Here is a 25365-nt window from a genome sequence, read left to right as displayed (position 1 = left end):
TAACAAATTGTTTATAACAAATTATTTATTTATAACAAATTGTTAAATAATTACATTTAAAGATTTTATGAAAAAGTAGACGAACATTTTCTTTTTAAAATTGCACTTTATGTATGCTGTAAGAAATTGTTTATAACAAATTGTTTATAACAAATTATTTATTTATAACAAATTGTTAAATAATTACGTTTAAAGATCTTATGAAAAAGTAGACGAACATTTTCTCTTTAAAATTGCACTTTACGTAAGTTATGAAAAATTGTTTATAACAAATTGTTTATAACAAATTATTTATTTATAACAAATTGGTAAATAATTGCTTAAAAGTTGTTTAAAGATATTATAAAAAAATAAAAAAATGTTTTTAAAATTACATAAACTTTTGACGATAGTTTATAACAAATTATATAAACAATTGATAAATAATTGTTATAAATATTACTAAAAGGTAAAGACAAATTTGCCCTTTAAAACGGCCCTTCTCTGAAGTCTCTATCATACTTAGTTCCAGAGATATTCCCATCTACATATGAGACGTTTATATAAGTTCATTGACCTTTACAATTTCATTGATGGGGTATTGACACACTGACCTATATAAATTCTTGGAATTTACGCACTTTCGTAGTATTTTTACTATTACTACAAACATATGATTTCTCATTATGAATGACATATTTCAACGACGATATCTTTGGAACGGAAAGTCGTAGAAAAGTGAAAAAAATACCATTTTCATCGGGAAATTGCCCTCTTTTTATCTATTTACTTTAATACTATCGGTATAATAGAATGAATTTCATCGATATTTCGTGAATACATATATGATAAAAATTTACGTATTCTATAAATTTTCAAAGTCGATTTTCTTGAAATAATATTTCATATTATATTTAACTATAGTAATATAATATAAATTGAAGTCCTAAATAGCCAAAAGCAGATTGTCAGAGGAATTAGATAACAAAATCTAATATAACGTCGTCTTCTTGAATTTATAGTAACGAAATTCATCCGGATTGGAATAGCCGACAAGAACGACAACCCGCCTTACTTCGACAAAAGCCTCTACGAGGCTGAGGTAGACGAGAATGAGGACATTCAACATACAGTTCTTACTGTCACCGCCAAAGACCACGACGAGTGTAAGCATATCTCGCATTGTTTTCTTGCAAATAACTGTACAATATGACCGCAAGATTTTTGGAATTCTTTTCGAAATTCTTCTTTTTGACGGTTTACGATTCGAGAGTTCCCTTTCCAACAAATGTGTATTTTTTGAATTCATAGACGAGAGTTTTTGGAGAATAAGAAATAAAAAACATAAAAATGTTGGATGATAATTTATAATTCACGTAAAGAAAAAACAAACGATCCAACGAGAAATCCAATTTTTCCAAGAATCACAAAAGCCATTTTTTTTCGTTTCACAGCCTCGCGTATTCGATACGAGATTACGAGCGGTAACGTAGGCGGTGCTTTTGCTGTGAAGAACATGACCGGCGCAATTTATGTCGCCGGTGTTTTGGATTATGAAACCAGGAAAAGGGTGAGCCAATGAATCCGAACTTTTCTCTTCGATTTCTACAAAATCTCTTAATAAATGTTTCGTAAAAAATGTTTCGCTTTTAACCTCGGATAAAACTATTTCAGTGAGAGTTCACTTCTAATTCTTTTTACAAAGATTAACGTTTGAGTATTAACACATGGAATTTTATCAAAATCTTCAAGGATAAAGAAAATTTGATTGCAGTTTCCTCCGTTTTTCTCTTTCAGTACGAACTTCGTCTCACAGCATCGGATAGCTTGGAAGAGAATAATACGACTGTCGTGATACACGTGAAGGATGTAAATGATAATCCACCTGTCTTTGAAAGACCGAATTATAGAACACAGATCACAGAGGAAGATGACAGGAATTTACCCAAACGAGTACTCGGGGTAATGACTGTGTTAACTTCGTTACTTCCTTTTTTATGCATTTATCTTTTACTTGAGATTCGTCAAAAGGAACGGAACTTTAAATATTGATTTCATTGGATTTAGGTCACTGCGACCGACGGGGATAAGGATAGACCTCAAAACATCGTATATTTCTTGACGGGACAGGGAATCGATCCAGACAACCCGGCCAACAGTAAATTTGACATCAATCGGACTACCGGAGAGATTTTCGTCCTCAAAGTAATTTACATTTTTTCAAACGAAAATTGCATTTAATCTTATATCAGTCCACTTTCTTTTCCCATCTAATAGAAAAATGATATAACGTGGAAGTAGGAAATATTTGCTAAGACCCGAATGAAGAATGCACACATTGACGATTTTTAAATGTCTTATTCGAAATGAAAATGTTATAGAATGCGAGAAATATTCTGATTATTATTGTCCATAATTGTCATTTCCGCCAGCCACTCGACAGAGATCAACCTAATGGACGACCTCAATGGCGATTCACTGTATTCGCTCAGGACGAGGGTGGGGAAGGTTTAGTAGGATATGCCGATGTACAGGTCAACCTCAAAGATATTAATGATAATGCACCAATATTCCCACAGGGAGTATACTTTGGTAACGTTACCGAAAATGGAACTGCAGGTTCGTATAAAGTATACTATACGTAGATCTGTATATACGTATTCCATTTGGTTCCTTTACACTCATGTTCGTAGGCAAGTTTTTTTTTATAAGAGTTTAAAAGATTACATCGATACTTTTCATTTCTATTTGATACACGAATATGACATAAAATAGCGTACATATGATACGACAAGATATATATCGATCGATTTACGATAATAATGAGTTGCATGCGGATAGTAAAAACTCTTCTAAACTCTTCAACTTCTTCCATTTTAATCGAACGGAATTTTATCCCTCCTAAATCTTGCTCTAAATTTCCAAACGTTTCAATATTAAACAACTTAACCGGTATATGTAAATAGATGCATCCGTTCGCATTGGAAGTACAATATCTTTCGTTTTATAGGAATGGTCGTAATGACCATGACTGCAGTAGATTATGACGATCCTAGCGAAGGTACAAACGCGAAATTGGTTTACTCCATCGAAAAGAACGTTATCGAGGAAGAAACTGGAACTCCCATATTCGAGATCGAATCTGAAACAGGAGTTATCAAGACGGCCGTTTGCTGTTTGGACAGAGAACGTACCCCGGATTATTCTATACAAGTTGTCGCGGCGGATGGAGGGGGGTTAAAAGGTAATCCGATGATACTCCATCATCAAAGTATGCAAATCGAACTTATTACGTGAAAGAGTCGCATACACGCACGCAGACACGGAGACATGACTTGGTAGAAAATGAAAATCTTACTCTTTAGGTACCGGGACGGCATCTATACGAGTGAAAGATATAAATGATATGCCACCACAATTTACGAAAGAAGAATGGTTTACCGAAGTAGATGAAACGGAAGGACCTGATTTACCTGAAATGCCGATACTCACCGTTACCGTTCACGACGAGGACGAAACCAATAAGTTTCAATATAAGGTATTACATTTTTTTGGTTTTTTAATGTATCTTCTCTACCGACTCGAACGATTCTACGTGTATGCTCTACGGTTCTGATGTCGATAGGTCATCGAAAGTAGTGGCTATGGTGCCGACAAATTTACCATGGTCAGAAACAACGACGGTACTGGCTCTTTGAAGATCGTTCAATCTCTCGATTACGAGGATCAATTGCAAAGCAATGGATTTAGGTTCAGAATACAAGTGAACGATAAGGTACGTGCAACGATCCGACGTTAAGATCTATTCCAAGATCAAATCAAATAAATTAGATTCTACGTGCAGGGCGAAGACAATGACAATGACAAGTATCACGTTGCTTACTCTTGGGTAGTAGTGAAATTAAGGGACATCAACGATAATCAGCCACAATTTGAAAGAGCCAATATCGAAGCAACTGTGCCGGAAAACGCTAGAATCGGGAACACTCTCGAAACGTTTAAAGCTACTGATCCCGATCAGGGTGGCAAAAGTAAAGTTTCGTATTCCATCGATAGAAGTTCCGACAGGAAAAGACAATTCTTCATCAACGAGAATGGTACGGTGTCCATTCAAAGAAGTCTCGATCGTGAGGAAACCCCTCGTCATCAGGTATATGTATTCTTTATTAAGTACTTCAACAAATGTTAAACCAAACTTGTCAACGTTTGAAATTCCAGGTTAAAATCTTGGCTATCGACGACGGTATACCACCAAAAACCGCGACAGCTACTCTAACAGTTATCGTGCAGGATATAAATGATAATCCACCTAGATTCCTTAAAGATTATCGACCAATCTTACAAGAACATCTGCAAACGAGAAAAGTCGTCGAGATTTTAGCTACCGACGATGACGATAGATCGAAGAGCAACGGTCCACCATTCACTTTCAGAATGGATCCTAACGCAGACGATATCATCAGAGCTAGTTTCAGAGTCGAAAGCGACAACAGTGAGTCAAATCGTAACGATTTAAACGCCGAATTCAAAGGTATTCAATTAATTACCATGATATTATCTTGCGTTCAGAGGGTGCAAACGGAGATGGTATGGCTATCGTTTCGTCGTTGCGATCATTCGATAGGGAACAACAAAAGGAATACTTGATACCGATAGTGATTAAGGACTCTGGAAATCCTTCGATGTCTGGAACCAGTACCTTGACTGTTATAATCGGTGATAGTAACGACAATAAGATGCAGCCAGGATCTAAAGACATTTTTGTATATAATTATGCAGTAAGTGGAACGATATCGTCACGGAAGAATGCGTTACGTCGTTCGATCCAATGTGTAATATAATTTTAGGGACAATCACCCGATACCGAGATAGGTAGAGTCTACGTCTACGATTTGGACGATTGGGACTTGCCAGACAAAAAGTTTTATTGGGAAGGCCTCGAACATGCACAATTTAAGCTCGACGAAGATACTGGCATGATATATATGAAATCTGGTACGCACGATGGTAGATATCATCTTCGTTTCAAGGTTTACGATCGAAAGCACACGCAAACGGATGTCCCTGCGAATGTGACAGTCAATGTGAAAAGTATTCCTCACGAGGCCGTTCTTAATTCTGGCTCTGTTCGAATATCGGGTATAACGGATGAAGATTTCATACGTGTCTGGGATTATAGGGTAAGTTTTATTAAATTTACTTGACTTTGCAAGGCGAACGAATTCGTATTGCGTTATGATTACATCGACGTACATTTTCCATAGTCACAAAACTTATCTCGAAGTAAAGCGGATTTATTCCGAGAGAAATTGGCACATTTATTGAACATCGAAAGGGAATACGTTGACGTATTTAGCGTTCAGTTGCGAAGGATGCATCCACCTTTAACCGACGTCAGATTCGCTGCTCACGGTTCTCCTTATTATAAACCCGTTAGACTCAATGGAATCGTCTTGATGCATCGGGAAGAGGTAAGGAATTTGATCTTTCTCCGGATACGCGGAGTATTGTTATTGTTTTTCGTGTAAAATTAGATCGAAAAAGATGTCGGAATTAACATCACGATGGTCGGTATCGACGAGTGTTACTACGAAAACGAGATGTGCGAAGGCAGTTGCACCAACACGCTCGACATCAGTAGTTTACCTTATATGGTTAACGCGAATAAAACCGCTTTGGTGGGAGTAAGAGTCGACGTGATAGCTGAATGTACGTGCGGTGCAAGAAACTTTAGCAAGAGCGAATCCTGTAGAAGCAGTCCTTGCTATAATGGCGGTCGTTGCGTGGAAGGAAGATTCGGATTATCGTAAGTACTAACTTTTGCAAAGATCCTACGCCCGAATAAATTGACTTAAATACTCTGTAAATCGATAGGTGCCAATGTCCTTCCGGATATAACGGGCCTAGGTGTCAACAAACGGCTCGAAGTTTTCGTGGGAACGGTTGGGCTTGGTATCCGGCCCTGGAAATGTGCGATAATAGTCATTTAAGTTTTGAATTTATTACAAGAAAGTCGGATGGGTTGCTTTTGTACAATGGCCCTATTGTTCCCCCGGAATCCGATGAAATTATGGTGTCTGGTGAGTTATAAGTTTGGAGTTGATTTTCTTAGCTCTGTCGTTCGACAAGTTCGTTCGATTCTCTTTGTTTAATTTGATTATAGACTTTATATCGGTCGAATTGGAACGTGGAATACCAAGACTTTTGATAGACTTCGGATCTGGCACTTTGGAATTGAAAGTCAAACCTAAAAGGACTTTGGACGATGGAGAATGGCACAGGCTCGATATATTCTGGAATACCGAGGTCAGATAATTTCCATTCGATTGAATCTATCAAGTTTGGAATGGAATTTATATGAATAATCCTTGTATATTGCAGACGGTGAAGCTTATCATCGATTACTGTAAATCTGCCGAGATATCAGAATTAGAAGATGGTACGCCTTCGGAGTTTAACGACACGAGTTGTCAAGCTCAAGGCACGGTGCCACCGTTCAACGAATACTTGAACGTAAACGCACCGCTCCAAATTGGTGGGCTTTACGTGGAACAATTCGATCCAACTCATTACAAATGGAAACACATGCCAGTGGGAAAAGGCTTCGATGGTTGCATAAAGAATCTATTTCACAACAGCAAACTTTACGATCTGGCTCATCCCGGATTGTCGAGGAACAGCGTATCGGGTTGTCCACAAACCGAAGAGATATGTAACAATCAAGAATTAACGTTCCGCTGTTGGGAGCACGGCACCTGCGTCGGTAACTTCTCCGAAGCAAGATGCCAATGTAATCCAGGCTGGACCGGTCCTGGTTGTATGACCGCAACCATACCGACAACATTCAAGCCGCAGAGTTACGTCAAATATGCATTGTCGTTTGAACCCGACAAATATTCGACTCAGGTGCAGTTGAGATTCCGAACTCGGGAGGTGCACGGTGAACTTTTCAGAGTCAGCGATCAGCATAACAGAGAATACGCTATTTTAGAAGTACGAAGATTGCTTTCGCTTCGATTCACACGCTATCTATATATATTTCGAGCGATTCTAAATCATTTTTTGTTATAGATCAAGGATAGCCGATTGCACTTTAGATACAACTTGAACAGTCTTAGAACGGAGGAACGAGATATTTGGTTAAGTGCGATAGCCGTGGACGATGGCCAATGGCATACGGTCAGAGTATCTAGATATGGCTCGGCGGCGACCTTGGAGTTGGATGGTGGAGAGGGTAGAAGATTCAACGAGACCTTTTCTTTCGAAGGTCATCAATGGCTCTTGGTCGATAAGCAAGAAGGAATTTATGCCGGTGGTAAAGCCGAATACACTGGCGTAAGAACGTTCGAAGTCTACGCTGATTATCAGAAAGGTAAATTTAATTAGATAATCGAGACGATAATCTTTCGAATCCTTAAATCGAAATCTTTCGATAGGTTGTTTGGACGATATCAGACTAGAAGGCAAGCATCTTCCATTACCGCCGGCTATGAATGGGACACCATGGGGTCAAGCAACAATGGCGAGAAATCTCGAACGAAATTGTCCTTCGAATAAACCCTGCGCTAACGTCATTTGTCCCGAACCTTTTGAATGCATCGATCTTTGGAACGAATACGATTGCACGTGAGTTATCCAATTCTTAATGGTAACGATCGACAAAAATTAAGACGTCGACAAAAGGACCCACGTGACTCTATTTACAGTTGCGGCGAAGGAAGAATACCCTCGCCTGATAACAAAGGTTGCATGGACAAGAACGAATGCATAGATTATCCTTGTCTCAACGGTGGTAGATGTATCAATCAGGATCCTCGATATCGATATCGATGCATCTGTCCTGAAGGATACTGGGGTGAAAATTGTGAATTGGTACAAGAGGGTCAAACGTTGAAGCTCAGCATGGGAGCTCTTGCGGCTATTCTAGTTTGTTTATTAATTATTCTTGGTGAGCATTTCATATCTCTATCTGACTTGTGATATTAAGGATTCAAGTATTAATGAACGTACGGCGTTCGTCGCAGTCTTAGTCCTGGTGTTCGTCGTCTACAACAGAAGAAGGGAGGCTCATATCAAGTATCCTGGGCCGGACGACGATGTGAGAGAGAATATTATTAATTACGATGACGAAGGAGGTGGGGAAGACGATATGACGGCGTTCGACATAACTCCCTTGCAAATTCCAATTGGCGGTCCTATCCCAGAAATGAGTGGAAAGCTAGCACCGTGTAAAGTAGCCTGTAAGTTTAGTATTTAACTTGACAAATTTTGCCACCTCGAATGTCGTGACGATGATGGTCAATTAAGCGATTGCTTAAAATCTTTTCAAGATTTCCTTTCTGACGTTTAGATGACTAGAAAGTACACCTTCTAAAGTATACTTTCAAAAAGCGTACTTGTCTGATAGTAAATAAATCGATAATATATCGATTTGTGTAAGATCTGATACAGAAACGAACGCGTTGACATTTCGACGATGCTAGATTTTGATTGAATGTATCGATCTCTATGCGTAGATCCATTAGGACCGGAGCCTAACGTGGGTATCTTTATCGAGGATCATAAGAAAAGAGCCGACAGCGATCCCAACGCACCACCTTTCGACGATTTACGGAATTATGCGTACGAAGGTGGCGGAAGCACCGCCGGTTCCCTTTCGTCTTTGGCTTCGGGTATGTTTCAACCTTAAAAGAAATTGATTACGCAGGAAGAGATAATTCGAGAACCATTATTTTCAGGAACAGATGACGAGCAACACGAGTACGAATACTTGGGCGCTTGGGGTCCTAGATTCGACAAACTCGCAGATATGTACGGTCCCACAACAGAAGAAAGCGAGGAAGAGGATTAGATATTTTTTGTCGATCTAGGTCCATCGAATTTTTCCCACGATCCGAATTGGAAGTGTTCGTGTTCATTGAAAATACCAGACGAAGAGAATAGAAAGAAAATAAGGAAGAATGAAAGAAAAAGGTAAAAGAAAAAAAGGAAAAAAAGAACAAAGGGAAAGAAAGAAACACGAAACTTGAAACTTTCTCTCCAAGATTACGTGAGGTTCGAAGGATCGATGATGATAGATCATCGAGATCTGAGAGGAGCTGCGTAAAAGAGACTTTCTCATTCAAGTTTGGATGATCGAAAGGAAAAGAAGGTGCACCGACGCAACGATCGGTGAGAAAGTTCAAAATATAGTTCCAAAGTGATCTCAGCGAGAGCTTTTGCCCTGTCGCATTACGAACGTTGCAATAATTTTCGAGTCATACCTAAACGATGGTATACGTAGGTGGTGCATAACAAATACAGAGATACACATACGATATACCTATCTGTATAGTTACACGTATACGTAGTCGATCCAAGGGTGTATACGTGGGACTTTTTTATCGATTTTATCATCGACTTGTATTTATTAATCAGTTCTCATCGCCACACATTGGTCACGTTGTTTATTTACATCGGATGACAGAAAAGCATCGCACCTTCATTGTTTCACCATTTGCGAAACGGACCTACCGTTATCTATCAAATAAAAGCAAATATTATCGCATTATAGTTTTTATCCTTCCTCCAAAGATGACCACGAGAAGGAATAAAAGGAGGACTCGTTAACCGTTTGAGATTTTAATCGAGATACCGTATTGAAACTTGTCACTTTACAATGCATTAAAAAGCATTGTTCGTTGTCAATATTCCCATTATCATCCCTCGTGAAAATTATCGTCTTCATTTCCATTACAACCGGTATTATTATCAGATCTTTTATCACTTGCCATTATTAACATCATTATTATTATTACTATTATTATTTTTATTGTAATAGATATAAATATATATATATATAAATATATATATTATAAATATGAATTTATATATAGAAGAGCGGTGACGTGCATCGAAGAAAGTCCGTGGGTAAAGTTACCGCGTGCGTATGTAATTATTACGATTATTATTATTACATAGCGATATAAATATATAAATATAAAATATGTTTATATATATATATGTATATGTATATATAAACATATAAGTACACGCGATGCACGTACGTACATACGAAATCTGTTCGGACACAGAGGACGAGAGAGTCGACGGTTCTTACTATCACCGTTATATATAGTATATATCTCGACATAGTTTTAATATTTATTTTATGTCATCGGGAGCAGTTAGTAGAGGAAGATACATACTTATATCTATAGAAAGCGAGGAAAACGAAGCGGTAGTAATAAGAGAGATTAAAAAGGGGAAGTACACGTGCAAGGAGTTGGGAACGGCGCCAGCAAAGGTCCTTTTTGTTTAAAGGACAAATTCAACGAAGTTCCACGTCCGTTTATTTGCTTCTAGCGCGTGTAATTTTCCGTCAGAAAGAAAGAGTGAGAGACAGAGAGAGAGAGAGAGAGAGAGAGAGAGAGAGAAGAATAGAACGCTTCACGCACTCGAGTCTCGACTGATTTGTAAAATTCTCTAAGGGAATATTAAAATAGTCAATTTTCCGGTTAGGCGAATCCCGTTTCGGGAACGTGGCGTATATCGATAAGCACTTGTACGAATACTGTAATTAACGTATGTGAGTGTGACGTCGGTCGACGTGTTATATCGTATAATTGGGCCCTTCCCTTATTAAGCATCGACTTATTCGCTCGATGTTGGGTTTTTAAGTACCTATCGTTTTTTCGATAATATTTGTGATATTGAGTTGTATCCGTAACGCAGCGTCCCGCATTCTCCAGATCGCCGTTAACGGTTCGCTCGAGCGATTTCGATAGATGGTTTTAGCTAGAAGAATCGATCGAACACACGTTGGTCCTGCTAAACTCGCTCATTCGCAATGGAATCTTAATACTTTCACGTGGTACACTTATCGTTATCGTTATTAGCATTAATCATCGATTTCGATCGTATCCAAACGCGAAAATATTGAATTCTCGAGGATCTTTATGAAGGAACGTTCCGAATTCGTCGAGTTAACACGAACGACTTCTTCTTTGAAGTATTATAGCGGCGTATTTCAAATGTCGAGGTTCCTTCGCTTCGTTATCGTCCGATTTCGAATGAACAAGGCGTGTATGTATATCTGTGTATGTAGCGATCCGACGCGAATTTAGCGAACCGTTCGAATATTCGCAACAACGAAGATATTGTTAGCGTTTTATTCGTACGGTTTGTTCGGTAGAAAGAATCACGTATCTATGTAAGTACATTTAAGTAAGTACCGAGTCTTGTGCCGTAATACTCTCGCCTATCATGTAATATCACCTACCTCTTAAATATTCGTATCCGAATTATCCGAGTAAAAGGTATGCAGATATACGAATATTCGAAAAAAAAAAAATACGTCGAATCATCGAAAAGTAATCTTTTCTGTTTTGTTTTTCACGGAAATCTATTCGTTTGGGAACAATACGGAAAGATTTCTTCGAACGAATCGAACCTTTTGAAAACATCAGCAACGATCTTATTAGACGAGTCGGAACAGTTTGCAATTCTAAATAGGCGCACGGATGTTAGTTTTTTGCGTCTTCCTGTAAGATAAACTCGCGTATCCAAGATCATCGTGTTTTCTTTTCTTTTCTTTTTTTATCTTTCTTTCACGTATACTCGTACGTCAAAGATGTACCAAGTAATTGATACTCTACCAAAGAACGAATCGTCATTTTAATCGTGAGGTCTTTATTTATTTATTTATTTATTTGTTTGTTTGTTTGTTTGTTTGTTTGTTTTCCTAACGCCGGCAGCACTAACAATGAGGGATAAGAGAAGTGAAAAAGAAGAAAAAAAAAAAGTAAAAAATAAAAAGTAAGAAAAAGATCGTAGATCGCGACGAATTTAATAGAAAGGCCGTAGTAGCAAAGAGACGTTCCTTAAAGCTCGTTCCACTTTGTAGAAATGAACTCCCAAATCCCCGTCGTTTTCGATCGAGCCCATCCTTGGTCCACGCACAACCTTTTCCAAACGTTTAATCCCATCACACGTAAGATCTATGCGAGACAATTCGCCGATACTCGAGATACTCGGTCATCTCCGGTGATCAGGGGATAACAATTCCGCCTAAGAAGATTTAGAAAGGGAAAAGCAAAGAATCGGAAGCCTTAGGAAACAATTTACGGCCATCCTACATATCCGCTATAAATTTCTATGCACTGCCTAATCGTGCGCACGAAGGGAAAGAAGAAAAGCGAGATCTCAACGGACACGTTTGAAAAACGCAGCAGACGACACAGCGTTATGTGCGGGCCAAAGCCGTGGAAAGGTCGAAGAGTATACGGAAAAGTAATCGTGGGCTTAATCTGCGGCCGTCCGTCGGCGAGACGAGGAATCATTGTAATATATAATTCATTAATTACATAATGTAATGCTGCCACCGACACACGTCACACAACCCGTTAGTACAATTTCGATATACACATACATACACACACACACACACACTAATACACGCGTACATTACGCGTACATACATAAACCTATACATACAGACGGACATTCATGCGAGCGTATACGTGTATATATTTGTATCGTATAAATGTATAGACGTATACGAACGCAGTATACTTTGGAACATACCGTATTATTAATTGAATTAATATTTATTATTAACGATTAATTATTATATTATTACCACTATATTATCTATACAATTTGTACTTTACATTTCAGTTCGAATGAAATAAATGCCTTCTTTTTCATAAAAAAAAAAAAAAGAGAGAAAGAGAGAAAGAATAGAAATAGAGGGGAAAGGAAATTGGAAGCCATCACGTTTTCGGCTGAGAGTTTTTAATTTATTTAATTTTATTAAACATTACGTGTGCGTTTGCGATTTGGGATCCTTGCTACGACTTTTGCTACGATTTTTCCTTCGAGGCCTACACGGGCATCTCTTATTCTGCTTCGACTTCGGAAGTTCGCTTAGTATTTGTTGCCAGAGTTTATTTTTCAAATAAGAACCAAAGCAAGTGAGTCCGTATTCTCTGAAAATAGTCGTTAAAAGAGCAAATGAAGAGAATGTTTAAATTATTCTTTTGTCGAAGTAAAAATGTTAATGAATCAATAGAGATATTGACGACAGAAATATCAAATGCAGAATTTATAGGCACGTATATACTTAACGTCGAGTAAGTTACTATGAATCATCGACAATGCATACATTATGTCGTCTCTTTCAATGAATATTTGTTTACTCGTACGTACAAGCTCTTTGTATATACAATTTTTGGAACGTACGTGAGTATCGTGTAGTCGACCGTTTTAGTAACGTGCAGTGCAAGTAAGAAGAAGGTGGTTGCCGTTCCGTAACTAAGCGCTGCCATAGACGATTTGTTAGCTACGAAGGTTTCGGCGGCCTCGTTGAATCCATAATCTTGAAGAGTCTATTATCGAGGAATCTTATGAGAGAGCAAGAGAATAAGATGTAAAAAACGAGAGAGAGATCACGCTTACACAAGCGCGTACAAAGGTAAGCGAAGTCTTTTAATCGTTATCGCAACGAATGCGATCAATGGAATGAACGGGAGATCGTTACGTTACGTGGCAAATGGCCTTGGGTAGAGTGGTTAGCATGAGAACATCGATGGGTGTCCAGATGCAGGCAATCGAGAACTCCAGGAAGAACGCTGTCGTGAGAAACTAGATAATCAAAAAGAAAAAAGAAGAGTAAAAATAAAAAGAAGAAGGAAAAAATGAACGCTTTGAATAATTCAATATTCGAAAAATCGTTTCGATCTAAGATCAAGTAAAATAACCTCGTAAAAGCAGAGTAGCATTGGATTAGGTTTGCGAAAGGATTGTGGGAAAAGTGTCGTTTTAAGCACGATGACGTAGACTCCAGCAGCAAAGAGAAAACTCGTGATAGGTGGTCCTGTGGTCAAGGGTTCGCCATAATCGTCCTCCATCGCATTGGCGAAACACGTTTTGAAAATGAACACATTTAAGCTGTTCAGCATCAACGCCCATATCGTGCAGAGCAATTTTGCCATTACGAAGATCGACGGACATCTCCATCAGCAATTTTTTCCTTCTTTCTAACGTCGAGATATCCAAGGAATATCTACGACATCGCTGATGATATCTCGAGTTATCGAAACAGACTAGTTTCTTTCTGCTTTTTCAAATTTATAAAAGTAAAGATTTCAAATTGCGTCGACGATTTCATTAAATCTCAATGATTATCTTTTGTTTCTTTTCTCTCTAATTTTGATGTTGACATTTATGTATGTCTGTAACCTAACTAACATGTTCCGGTAACATGTTTAATTGACGGCGAAATTGATGGTAGATCTAAGTGATACAACGTTAGCTTATTATACAATATGGACACCGTCAAGGAATACGTCGGATGTATCAATCCTCATTGGGTAGCTATAGTTTCAGCGGGAATGTACACTTATCTCAGGCACATATGTATAGTCGGTTTGTGTTTCGAAGAGGAGAATAATCCACCTTTTGATCCGTCTTATTCTTCGATACTTTTCGTTTTCTCGGCTTTGTGCCTTGTTGCCGAGTACAGACTTTGGCCAAGGTCATTGAAAGAACCGCCGATACAGCTTCTTTATATTTACGAGGCAAGTATACTTTTAACTTGGCCATTTTCGTTTTATAACGTCATTTTCTATTATTTTTTATCGAACAGATGTTGGTGGCTGCCTTGGCAACAAATCTTGTAACTCGAGCTATCTGGCTACCATTGATGCATGTAATATATTGCTTAACTCAAGAGTCGAGTAAATGGGTAAGAGTATAATGAAAAAGTACACACACACACACATATATATATATATATATATATATATATATATATATTAAATGTTTGTAGTAAAGTTTATCAGTACTGAATATAACGTGAATACTACGCTTGAAAAAAATTCCTAATACGTTGCATTTATTTTTTTACTTATCTTTTGCAATTATTTCTAGTTATTATGGTTAAACACGACGATAGGTTTGAGTCGTTATTCGTTTGTGACGACATTCGCTTATTATCTGGCCAAAGAAAACGCGGCTACACATATGGCTTTTTGCTTATCTTTATTGTCTTTCGTATGGATGTTAGACGCCACCGAATCGCTGGACACAATTTTGGATATCTGGGCCAAGTAGTAAAATAGAAACAAAATAGTAAGAAATGCGGAAAATTAATAAGACTCGTCCAATCCTCGTTAAATCATTAAAATCTCGTCGCGATTTTCCATTTGTAATCGATCGATTCCTTTCGTTTTTTTTTTGCTTTTCAAACAAGTATTTGTAAATGAGACTTTATTCGTTTATTTCTTTTCACAATTATTTTAAAGAAAGAAAACATATATTCTTTTGTATAAAATGGACAACATTTTTCGATGCAATCGTACATATCTGTGCATTAACTCGTCAGACGGGCAAAGGGTTAATCGAATTACTTTTGTTCAGCATCGAAGAAACATTTAAGGAATCTTTGGAATCTCACGAGCGTCTCGAGAAAAGGATCTCTTTTCGAAATCCCGAAGTGACGGATTGTTTTACTTACAGACTCGCGACTAAATCTGATCCATAAAAAATCAGAGATGTTATTAAATCAATGTTATTCGTTGTCAATGTATATCGTCCTGTTTCATGTATGTGTCTCATAAATATGTGATACCGTTGTCCTATTGATAAAAAATAAAACATTTCAAAAGAGAAAACAAAATTTCAGTTATATCTTTTTATTCGTACAATTACGATTAGTGACACAATATTTTATAATTTTCGAAGTTAAAAGAGGAACACGGTTTATGACGATAGGTACTTTCAAGAATCAGAACCATATTTTAACCACATCTCGACATTGCTAAAGTGCCTAAGTCGAGGCAATGTTCCCTTTAGTATCGGGATCTTATACATAATTCATCGCATTTCCCGATAGCTTTTCCCTAGAGTGGCCGAGAAGAATAAAAGGTACAATTCTGCCGTATAATAAGCTTTCTTATTCAATTGATTACTGTCTTTCGAACAATGTGAACGAATACAAAAGAACACGTGAAATTTTTAGAAGCTTTTTAAACTATTTTTGAACTTTTACGTAAATGAATTTTACGAAAAAGCGACTTTGGAATCTTTTAACAAAAAATCGATTTTCACTGCGGACAAGTAGATTGTTCAAAAGACAATTTCCTAACTTGATTGAATCGCGTTATCTCATAGCTACCCGTATAGAGGACCTGTAATCTCAAGTTTCAAAGCATCTGACTTTATCAAGTATACATTGTAAAATGATTTTCTATTTGATTAACGTTCAAATATTGTCTTATAAAATTCAATGCTAGTAATATCTATATCATATTGTAACTATATATATACAGGATATTTCTTTTTACAAATGTTTTTATTTAAATCGTCGATTTAATAGTTTCACATAGAATCGAGAGATATTCGTGCCATTAATTATGGAACACCCTGTACACACGCACACACATATTTTTTTTTATATTTATATCACACATATATATATATATATATGTTTAAATCGATGTAAAAGTAGAAACGAATGTTCCGGAGTGGGAAGAATCGTCCTGTCGATTATCCTAGTTGATGGTAACCATGACAACGGCACACTTCATCGAAAGGAACTTACGCTTGTTCTTTGGCTTCAAAATGAGAAAAAAAGAAAAAACGCTCGAAGGAAAAGGGAGAAACGAAGGCGCTTGAGCATGTCCGAGAGGGTGGAGAAGTCAGAAAGAAGTTACGAAGAAAAATCTTCGAGCTTCTTTACTGGACCACTTCGTCTCTCTTTTCTTTCCCAATGGGAAATAAAGCTTCTCTTTCTCTCTCTCTTTTTCTCTCTCTGCTCAAGCTTCTAGGATTTACCTCCTTAGCTCGATCCACTTTCGAGGCGAATTAACGTTTCCCAAGAGCGATTCTTTTTACAATTGGAATAAAAGAGAAGACTTATTTTCATTTCTAAAATTAACGATCGTGCTATCAGGAAACTTTCCTTTTTTATTATTACTTGCAAATATTAAAGAAGGTAATACAATCCTTGGAGATTTCCAGTAATATCGCGATTATACGATATTTTTACCTCTTTACTTTTTTTTAAATTTGTTAGATGAAAAGTACGTATCACGTTTTGTAAAAAATAGATAAAGCATTGTAGATCGAACAAATTTAAAAGCGAACGCACGACAAAAACTAATCGATCGTTCAATTACATTCAAGAATTCGCCGAACCTAACTGCTCGGAAGCTACAGGTTTCTCATTTCGCTTTCAACTTGTTGCTAGTTCTTTACAAAGATCTTTCCTCGAGAATTGCCTTTATTCTTTTCTTTCTATCAATTTTTTTTTTTCTATTTATTTTTTCATCCTTAGATTTAATTAATTTTTTTAAATGGTTCGAAATTTTTGATACCTATTTGACCGAGCATTTAATTTATTGATTTAGATATTAAAAGTTATCATGGATAATAAAAAAGGAAGATAAAAAATAGAGGAAATGACCTTATCTGATTTTAAATCAGGAAACAAAAATTTTCCAACTTGGTGACTACTACCTTTGAATGCATACGTTCTAATTCAATCATGTCGGTCTCAATAGTTTCTTGATTTCTGACGTGAAATCGTATTTCCTATCTTGCTGCACTTGGCAGCTTTACATTTTGAAATTCTATTAAATCGTTTGAACTTATGCGTTTACTCAACTATCATAAATGCACTTTGTTAGGAGAAATTGTATCGTTAATTGTTCTTAGTGTTAATTCAAGACAAGACTCTCTACTGCGTTGCTACATAAAACTTAGATTTGAAGGAACGAATGAAAAAATCGGGATGAGTCGATCTTGATCGAATTGGTTTCGTTTGTTGGAAGCAGGTTCACTAGAAATTGAGAAAATTTAATGAAAGAAGAAAAGATATATATATATATATATATATATATATATATATCGAGAACAGATCATCGATTACAATCAAGAAGTAAAACTCGTGTAACAAATTTAAATATTGTAATAAATTTAAATAAATGTTAAATTCGATTAACTCTCGAAATAAAATTACAAAACAATTACTTTGATTCATGTTGATGTTAGGAATGTGACTTATGTCAGCTTGGATGATAAATAATGATACAACTGTTTACATGTGATTTATATACGTCCTAGGTTCAAAATAAAATTTTCAATTCGACACGAGCATTATACTTGGGTCTGTAAGTATTATTATTAGCTTTAAATTAAAACAATAATATTATTTAATCGTTGTGACGAAAAAAAAAATTAGTAATATTACTTTTGTTAAAAATAAAATTTATTATAACGTAAGTAGAGAAAGAGGAAAAGGAGGAAGACGATTGTATCGATTTCGTTTTCGTTATCGATCTCGAAGAGAAGGAACGGAGGAGGGAGGCACAGGATGGCCAGGGGCATGGCAAGGGTATATCCCGTGCAAGCCATTCGATTGGTGGAAAGGTCTCGTGCTCGAAAAGCGCTTTCAACGCTCTCGCCGTTTTCGTCGAGTTCGAGGGGTGGGGTGCTACATAAAGAGCACGTCGGCTAACGATGGGCTGACAATTCCATGCGACAACGACTCGCGAGTACTCTTTCCCGTAGCACTTCTATCTATTCTTATCTTCTCTTAAGATTGTTCTCGAATTGACGATAATATTATCTTCGAACGACAGCGCACACGTGTTATCACGATTTTGAGTAAGTTTAACAAACATTGATTTTTATTATTCGTTTATCAATCATTTCGAATTAAACTAGTATAAATTAGTAAGTGTCATGATTATTCCCTGATATAATATAACCGGTTAGAAAGAAATGAATCATTCATAGTTCAAACGTTATTTATCAATATTAGTTACATCTACGCAATTTGTTCTCGATCAATCAGCTAATGAACGAAAGTTATTAGTAATTTAGTAACTATTACTTTTTGCATATTAAACGTAACTCTATCATCTTCATCGAGTATTAAACATATTAAACACAAACATTAATCTTTGTTTGATATCTTAACTATGTAAACTTTTCCACCTGATATCATTCGGGATCACTTTCTTAAGGAATTACATCATCGATTCATCGTTCGATCGTAAAAAGTGATTGTGCGGTAATCGCTTCGTTCGTCGACCGTTATTGAGTGATTACTCGTGAGATCTCGCGTGTTGATTTATACAGTGTGTCCTCGATCATGATTTTTCATAGGTCGCTTTATAAAACCGTATACGGCTGTTAATGTGTAACAAATCGATTTGTCGAACTATGCCGAGTTTCGAAATAACGATAACGATACTTCGATATTATTTATTTTATATAACGTTTGAAAACATCGTGTAAATCGTAAATAAAATATTAAATTTTCGAGTTTCAATTGCACACCTGAACGCTATTTGACAGAATCAAAAGTAGTGATAAATGAATAAAAATAATTCCTTCGAATGTTTGCACCAATAATTATACAGCGATTCGATCGAATCGTCATTGAATAAACATCGAAAACATTTTCAATCAATTAGAGATCGTAAGAACTAAAAACATACGTATGTGTAGTTACTTCTTGCACTCGTAGAAACTTGAATCTAGCCAAGTTGAGCAATAGCTGTTGAGTAATGCAAAGATAAGTGAATATCTAGAAGCGTACTACATAAAGGAATGAAATTTTTACTTTTGACATTTAAAAGAACGAAATTTATTGAAAATGACTAACAGTTTTTGAGTGGACAGTTTAAAAATAAAAAATTAAAAAAGTATCGATCGTTAGATAAATACGAAATTCGTTGTAATAGAAATGTTTGAGATCTCTAATGAAATTACACGAGTCAGTCGAACGTAAATCGTTATTTGTTACCTTGAAGGAAATTCCACGAGGAAAAACCCTATACTTCTGTTTTCCTCTTTGCGTCGGTAATTCCCGCTAACTTTGCTTTCCTCGATTGCTCGAGTCCTGTCACTGACGTCACGATTCCAACGAAGTCAAATTCCGATCCAAAAAATTCCCGATCTACGATGAATCACTTTGAGCATATCTCTAACAAAATATCGAGACTATAATTAAGAAAACGTGATGAAAATTATACTTGTAAACGATAGCATCGCTTAGCTATTAATTAGTTTTCTTTTTTTTAACTTTCTGATCGTTTACAAAAGGATGTTGTTAGAGGATGCCATTGCAAAAGGACGCAGTCGCGTCGTTGCAACTTGTGACTTTTGCCATAAGCGAAGTCTGAGATCTTAAGACGTAGAACGAGTCGAAGGAAAGTTACTTCATAAAAATGAGTCATGGTCACGAGATAGACAAGGACTAAGAACTACTCTTACTTTTTTTACGATGGAATGATTGAATACGTTCTAATATATACGTATGTATGTTTCTGTGTATGCGTCTTCTCTTTATATATATGTACATATGTACCTTATACATATATATGCACACTGCTTTATACTTTCTTTCATACTTCCGTCCTTCAAACCATCCATCCATTCATTACAATGCCTACTCGCATCGCACTTTGTCCGACGCACATGTCACTACCTCCTGTAACATTTCTTAAGCCAACAGATCATCGTCACTCACTTGCAAATTATGATTGTCGTATATGGTCGACTCGTGTTCCTAGTTGGGAGAAAAAAAGGAGAGAGTGAGTAGGAGAAATAGGAAGAAAGAGGGATAAAGTATATTACGAAGGCTCTCCGAACGTTGATCCACGATCCATGTGTATCGACGAATATCGAAACTTTCATTTCGCATTCTTCTATCGATCACTTTTTCGTCCTTTTTTTGTTTATAGGATTCAAGGTAGAGATTACGAAAGTCGAGAGACACAAAGAGGGAATAGAATGTAAAACATTTTCATCCAAGTTCGTTAGACGAAATAAAGAATGTAACGATAATGTTTTCAAATATTTTTTAATATATATATATATTAATTTCATTATTCCGAGTTAATAATCTAAATTTCGTTAAAAATCTAAATTTCTTTCAACTAGAATTCGTTAAAATTTTTTTACAGAAATACGCAAGAATGGAAGCCGAAGACTTTAAGAAATTCGCCAAAGAAATGGTAGAATACATCACTAATTATTTGGAAAATATCAGAGAAAGGTTGGTTTTATTCCTAACAGAAAAAATCTTAACATTTGATTTTTTTATCTTTGTTATCCACGTTTTTTTATCGCCCATGACATTTTACGGAAGCTTGAGAGTCCTTGATCAATTGCAAAATATAATCGATAACAACGGAAATTCTAATGGTAGATAAAAAATATCTCGTATATATGTATATTCATTACACATCGATTATTCATTAATTTATAAGGTAAGATAGAGTATAAAACCGGATCAATACGCATGCAACGTTAACTGGATTTCACAATCAAATGTGATTTGAAAGGAGACCTTGAAAAACACGGTCGAGAATCGAATAGTTTCTAACGATCACGAGCGTAGGAAAAGGATAAAGAGAGATGTTTTATTCTCTCGAATAAAATTCTTTTATAAATTATTTTAGGAGGGTTTTGCCGACGATCGAACCGGGATACATGAAACCACTTTTACCGTCGGAAGCTCCTCGTACTGCGGAAAAATGGGAGGATATAATGAGTGACATAGAACGAGTGATCATGCCAGGAGTAAGTGAAATAATTTTTTTCTCTCTTTATTTTTTTTTTTTTTTAGTTAATCCACGTCTCACGTATCGTCGTTTGAGAATGAAAATTAAAAAAAATCAATTCGAATAGAATTTTCAAACGTGAAATATATTTAATCCGATCGTAAAATAAAAATGAAATAAATTTATATATTGAGGTAGTTTCTCTTCGATTGAAAGATCGATGAAAATATTGAATAGTCATTTTTTATATTTCCATTCATTATAGGTAACTCATTGGCACAGTCCGAAATTTCACGCTTATTTCCCCACTGCTCAATCGTATCCAGCTATTGTTGCAGACATGCTGAGCGGAGCTATTGCGTGCATTGGATTTACGTGGGTAGGTTTTGCAATAGGTCATTGTTCGATCGTAATTCGAACGACTTTCGTTCCTTTAGCAATTTCGAATGTTCTATTTTTTGCTCCTTCAGATGGCTAGCCCAGCTTGTACCGAATTAGAAGTGACAATGCTCGATTGGTTAGGACAAATGTTGGATTTACCAAAAGAATTCTTAGCTTGTAGCGGTGGCAAAGGTGGTGGTGTTATTCAGGTAAATCCTTTTCTTATCTCTTTCGAAAAGGATAATCGTATTAGAATGAAATCCCTTTACGAAGTTTCATCATCCAACACAGGGAACTGCAAGCGAGGCAACTCTAGTCGCTTTACTCGGAGCGAAAGCTAAGAAAATTAAGGAAGTTAAGGAGCAGCATCCTGAATGGACCGACAACGAGATCATCGGGAAAATGATGGCTTACGGTTCCTGTAGGTTTCATTCGATATCACTTTTGACACTTTCCGGGAATATTAATCGTGATTAAAAATGATGCTTTTATGCTTTCAACGACAATGGCTCAACACAATTCGCACAAAGGTAGAGAGGGAGAGAGAGGGGGAGAGAGAGGTGTGGGAGGGATGATGAAGTAGCTTGACAAGGGCGTGTATGGGGTTGAAACACTTCATCAAACGGCACTTTGTCACCATGGCAACCTATAATAACCACTCTAGCCGAGATATTCCAGTCGAACCTTCTCGCTGGACTATTTCCAACGCAAACCTCATATTCTCGTTTTCACTAGCCATCTCGAATTACATAATATTAGGATTCTATAAAAAGTCTCCTTTGTAGAAAAGCATTTATCCGTAGAAATTCTAATGAATAAGAATCAAAATAGATGTAATAAATTTCTTCGGTCAATTAAAAAAAAAATTTTACACAAATTTGATAATCGTTTAGGTCAAGCACATAGTTCGGTCGAACGAGCTGGTCTTCTCGGTGGCGTAAAATTCCGTCTATTGAAGGTCGATTCAAAAAACAAACTACGAGGTGAGACTTTAGCAGAGGCTATTCGCGAAGACAAGGAGAAAGGACTTATCCCGTTTTACGTGAGTTTCTTTAGGAGAATCGATTTCTATAAAAATTGAATCATTTGGATATCTTTGTCTTTGTTTTTTCACAGGTGGTCGTTACCTTAGGAACAACAAGTTCTTGTGCTTTCGATCGTTTAGACGAATTAGGTCCAGTAGCTAATCGTGAGTCTGTCTGGTTACACGTAGACGCCGCATATGCAGGTAATTTCGAAAAAATATAATCCCTTTGTAAAATTCATCTATACGTTTTAACACGTTATAACGTTTAAAGAAAGCATTTTTTGTTAAGTTCTAGGCTCACGTTTTAGAGCTCTTTGTTCGCTTTAGAAGAAATCAATTTCTATACGATTTAAAAAAATATCTGAATATATATCTATGAACGGTTGTTCACGATATAATACGAATAATAGTCCGTAGAACAAGACCGAAATTAATTTTACCTCGAAATAACGATCGTTTTCCATTTAGGTTCCGCTTTCATTTGTCCGGAGTTTCGTTATTTGATGAAGGGTATCGAAAAAGCTGATTCGTTTAATTTTAATCCGCACAAATGGATGTTGGTTAACTTCGACTGTTCCACCATGTGGTTTAAAGATCCAACTTTCGTCATTAACACGTTTAATGTCGATCCATTGTACCTGCAACACGATATGCAAGGATCAGCTCCGGACTATAGAGTAAATATACGCTATCCTCCGTGTATCTAAACATTTCTTCTTTCTTCTTGTTTTTTTTTTTTTAATTGAATTTATTTCTTTCAGCATTGGCAAATTCCACTCGGTCGTAGATTCCGAGCACTTAAACTCTGGTTCGTTCTAAGAATTTATGGGGTGGAAAATCTGCAGAAATATATCAGGTCCCACATTGCTCAAGCTCACGAATTCGAAGCACTTGTTCTCTCGGATTCCCGTTTCGAGATCGTTGCTGAAGTTATTCTTGGATTAGTTTGCTTTAGATTGAAGGTAAATCTTTTCAACGAACTTCACACAAAACTTCCTTTTATACCACCTGATAGTATTGCATTTGTACCAGCATTAGACTCAACAATTTTTTTTAGTTTTTCAAAGCCGATCGTTGAAACATAGTTTGAGATCTAAAAACATATGTTACGCTTAGTACTTACTGTTAATACCATAAGATTAATTAAACGATTGGATGACAACAGGCATCCAATGACGTGAACGAAGCTCTCCTGAAGAGAATAAACGGCGCTGGAAATATTCATCTGGTCCCATCGAAGATAAACGACGTATATTTTCTTCGTTTAGCAATATGCTCGCGGATGAGCGAGAGCAGCGATATACTCTACTCGTGGAAGGAGATTAAGCAGAGAGCCGATGAAGTATTGGAAGAGCATTCGGTTTCCAAGTGATGGCGCGCTCAAATAGCTCGTGGTTGCAGATCGCTTGCGCCAGCGACTTGTAATCAATCATAATTTTATTTCTTCTTCGTAGAAGTCATCTTGACTCGCAGATACTGTTCTCCTTAGAAATTCGTTTCTTTTCCAAAATCGTTCGTATAATCTTCACCCAAAATTGTTTCGATCGAATATTCCAATAATTGAACACTATCGTTTTAACCGATCCTCGTTTATATTGCAACCAAGTGCAAGATTTTGCGGAACAGTTCGATAATTTTTGAATTAACGGAGATCAGTGCGACGAAGTCGAATCTTTTCATCAACAGTTCCTATCGATATGTTTTGATACGTTTGCGCATAATTTGCCATTGTATAGAAGTATAGTAATATTCACATATCGTTGATTATAAATAATTAAGTTAATTACGTTACGTGTTATAAATAATTAAGTTACGCGACGTAGGTAGGAGAGTGTCGAATATGATCGCGGTAACGAGTTTAGCTCGGAGAGGTAACTATACGTTATTATAATTTATTACCGTTCCAATAATCTATTACGAAGTTGATTGTGTGTTTTTGCCTATCGAAATATTTAATATGCAATGTATGTCGTGTGTAATGTATTAGACATCGTTTAGAAATATAAAATCGTTCGATGTGTCACAAACTTAACACTCGTTAAAATGTAGCACCGAGGTTAGAACAACGATAGACGTAGAAATAAGTTAGAGCTCGTAGACCGGCTCAACGGGTAGCTAGATTATTCCTCGCGAGAGCTTGTAAATTAAGTTTTATCAAAGGTTATCAAGCTAGCAATTGTCGTTTGATAGCGAAAACTTATTTATAGAGCATATTCGAAATGTTGCCACTCATGGTAATGATTTAAATTATATTCGTTGATGGGGACCACTGGAATATAATAAAAATTGAACGTGCTTCCTCGTTCGTGTCCATATTACTATTAACGAAATCTGTTTTATCGTTGTTATCAAATAATTATTGAAATATATGCTGTTTATGTCATCTGCATTTAATAATGTGTTTGATCCGTATCGTTCCAT

General features: G+C 36.5%; 3 protein-coding genes across 11 annotated transcripts in view; all 3 read left to right on the top strand.

Moving 5' to 3' along the window:
• Positions 1-11776, top strand: part of LOC122635417 (neural-cadherin) — a 75825-nt gene extending 64049 nt beyond the window's left edge. For 8 of the 9 annotated variants that reach the window (XM_043825621.1, XM_043825620.1, XM_043825617.1 and 5 more), the window contains 23 exons: positions 1002-1145; positions 1434-1549; positions 1777-1941; positions 2047-2184; positions 2412-2598; positions 2990-3223; positions 3345-3517; positions 3605-3754; positions 3824-4129; positions 4198-4471; positions 4549-4757; positions 4827-5159; positions 5244-5450; positions 5514-5785; positions 5854-6059; positions 6143-6285; positions 6361-6972; positions 7051-7351; positions 7416-7605; positions 7686-7927; positions 8004-8219; positions 8496-8651; positions 8718-11776. In XM_043825621.1, coding sequence (XP_043681556.1) covers positions 1002-1145; positions 1434-1549; positions 1777-1941; positions 2047-2184; positions 2412-2598; positions 2990-3223; positions 3345-3517; positions 3605-3754; positions 3824-4129; positions 4198-4471; positions 4549-4757; positions 4827-5159; positions 5244-5450; positions 5514-5785; positions 5854-6059; positions 6143-6285; positions 6361-6972; positions 7051-7351; positions 7416-7605; positions 7686-7927; positions 8004-8219; positions 8496-8651; positions 8718-8830 — 5087 coding nt within the window. In that variant the 3' untranslated portion in view covers positions 8831-11776. The remainder of the gene's footprint in view (positions 1-1001; positions 1146-1433; positions 1550-1776; positions 1942-2046; positions 2185-2411; positions 2599-2989; positions 3224-3344; positions 3518-3604; positions 3755-3823; positions 4130-4197; positions 4472-4548; positions 4758-4826; positions 5160-5243; positions 5451-5513; positions 5786-5853; positions 6060-6142; positions 6286-6360; positions 6973-7050; positions 7352-7415; positions 7606-7685; positions 7928-8003; positions 8220-8495; positions 8652-8717) is intronic. The other variant, XM_043825618.1, reaches the window with a different exon arrangement.
• A 1457-nt stretch (positions 11777-13233) lies between these two features.
• LOC122635425 lies at positions 13234-15875 on the top strand. Its single transcript, XM_043825635.1, has 4 exons — positions 13234-14537; positions 14606-14704; positions 14890-15090; positions 15379-15875. The coding sequence occupies exons 1-3, from the start codon at positions 14286-14288 to the stop codon at positions 15070-15072; spliced, it is 534 nt and encodes a 177-aa protein (XP_043681570.1). The 5' UTR covers positions 13234-14285; the 3' UTR covers positions 15073-15090; positions 15379-15875.
• Positions 15876-18447: 2572 nt separating this feature from the next.
• On the top strand, positions 18448-25333 carry LOC122635422 (aromatic-L-amino-acid decarboxylase). Its single transcript, XM_043825630.1, has 11 exons — positions 18448-18627; positions 20937-21028; positions 21435-21555; positions 21802-21915; positions 22007-22126; positions 22209-22338; positions 22811-22959; positions 23034-23145; positions 23413-23621; positions 23706-23906; positions 24110-25333. Exons 2-11 carry the CDS (start codon positions 20949-20951, stop codon positions 24314-24316), a joined length of 1443 nt encoding a protein of 480 aa, XP_043681565.1. The 5' UTR covers positions 18448-18627; positions 20937-20948; the 3' UTR covers positions 24317-25333.
• The last annotated feature ends 32 nt before the right edge of the window (positions 25334-25365 follow it).

The sequence above is a fragment of the Vespula pensylvanica genome, chromosome 18 (assembly GCF_014466175.1).
Source record: "Vespula pensylvanica isolate Volc-1 chromosome 18, ASM1446617v1, whole genome shotgun sequence".
In the NCBI taxonomy this organism is placed as follows: domain Eukaryota; kingdom Metazoa; phylum Arthropoda; class Insecta; order Hymenoptera; family Vespidae; genus Vespula; species Vespula pensylvanica.
Note: the sequence above shows the minus strand (reverse complement) of the source record. Positions and strands in the feature narration are given on the sequence as shown.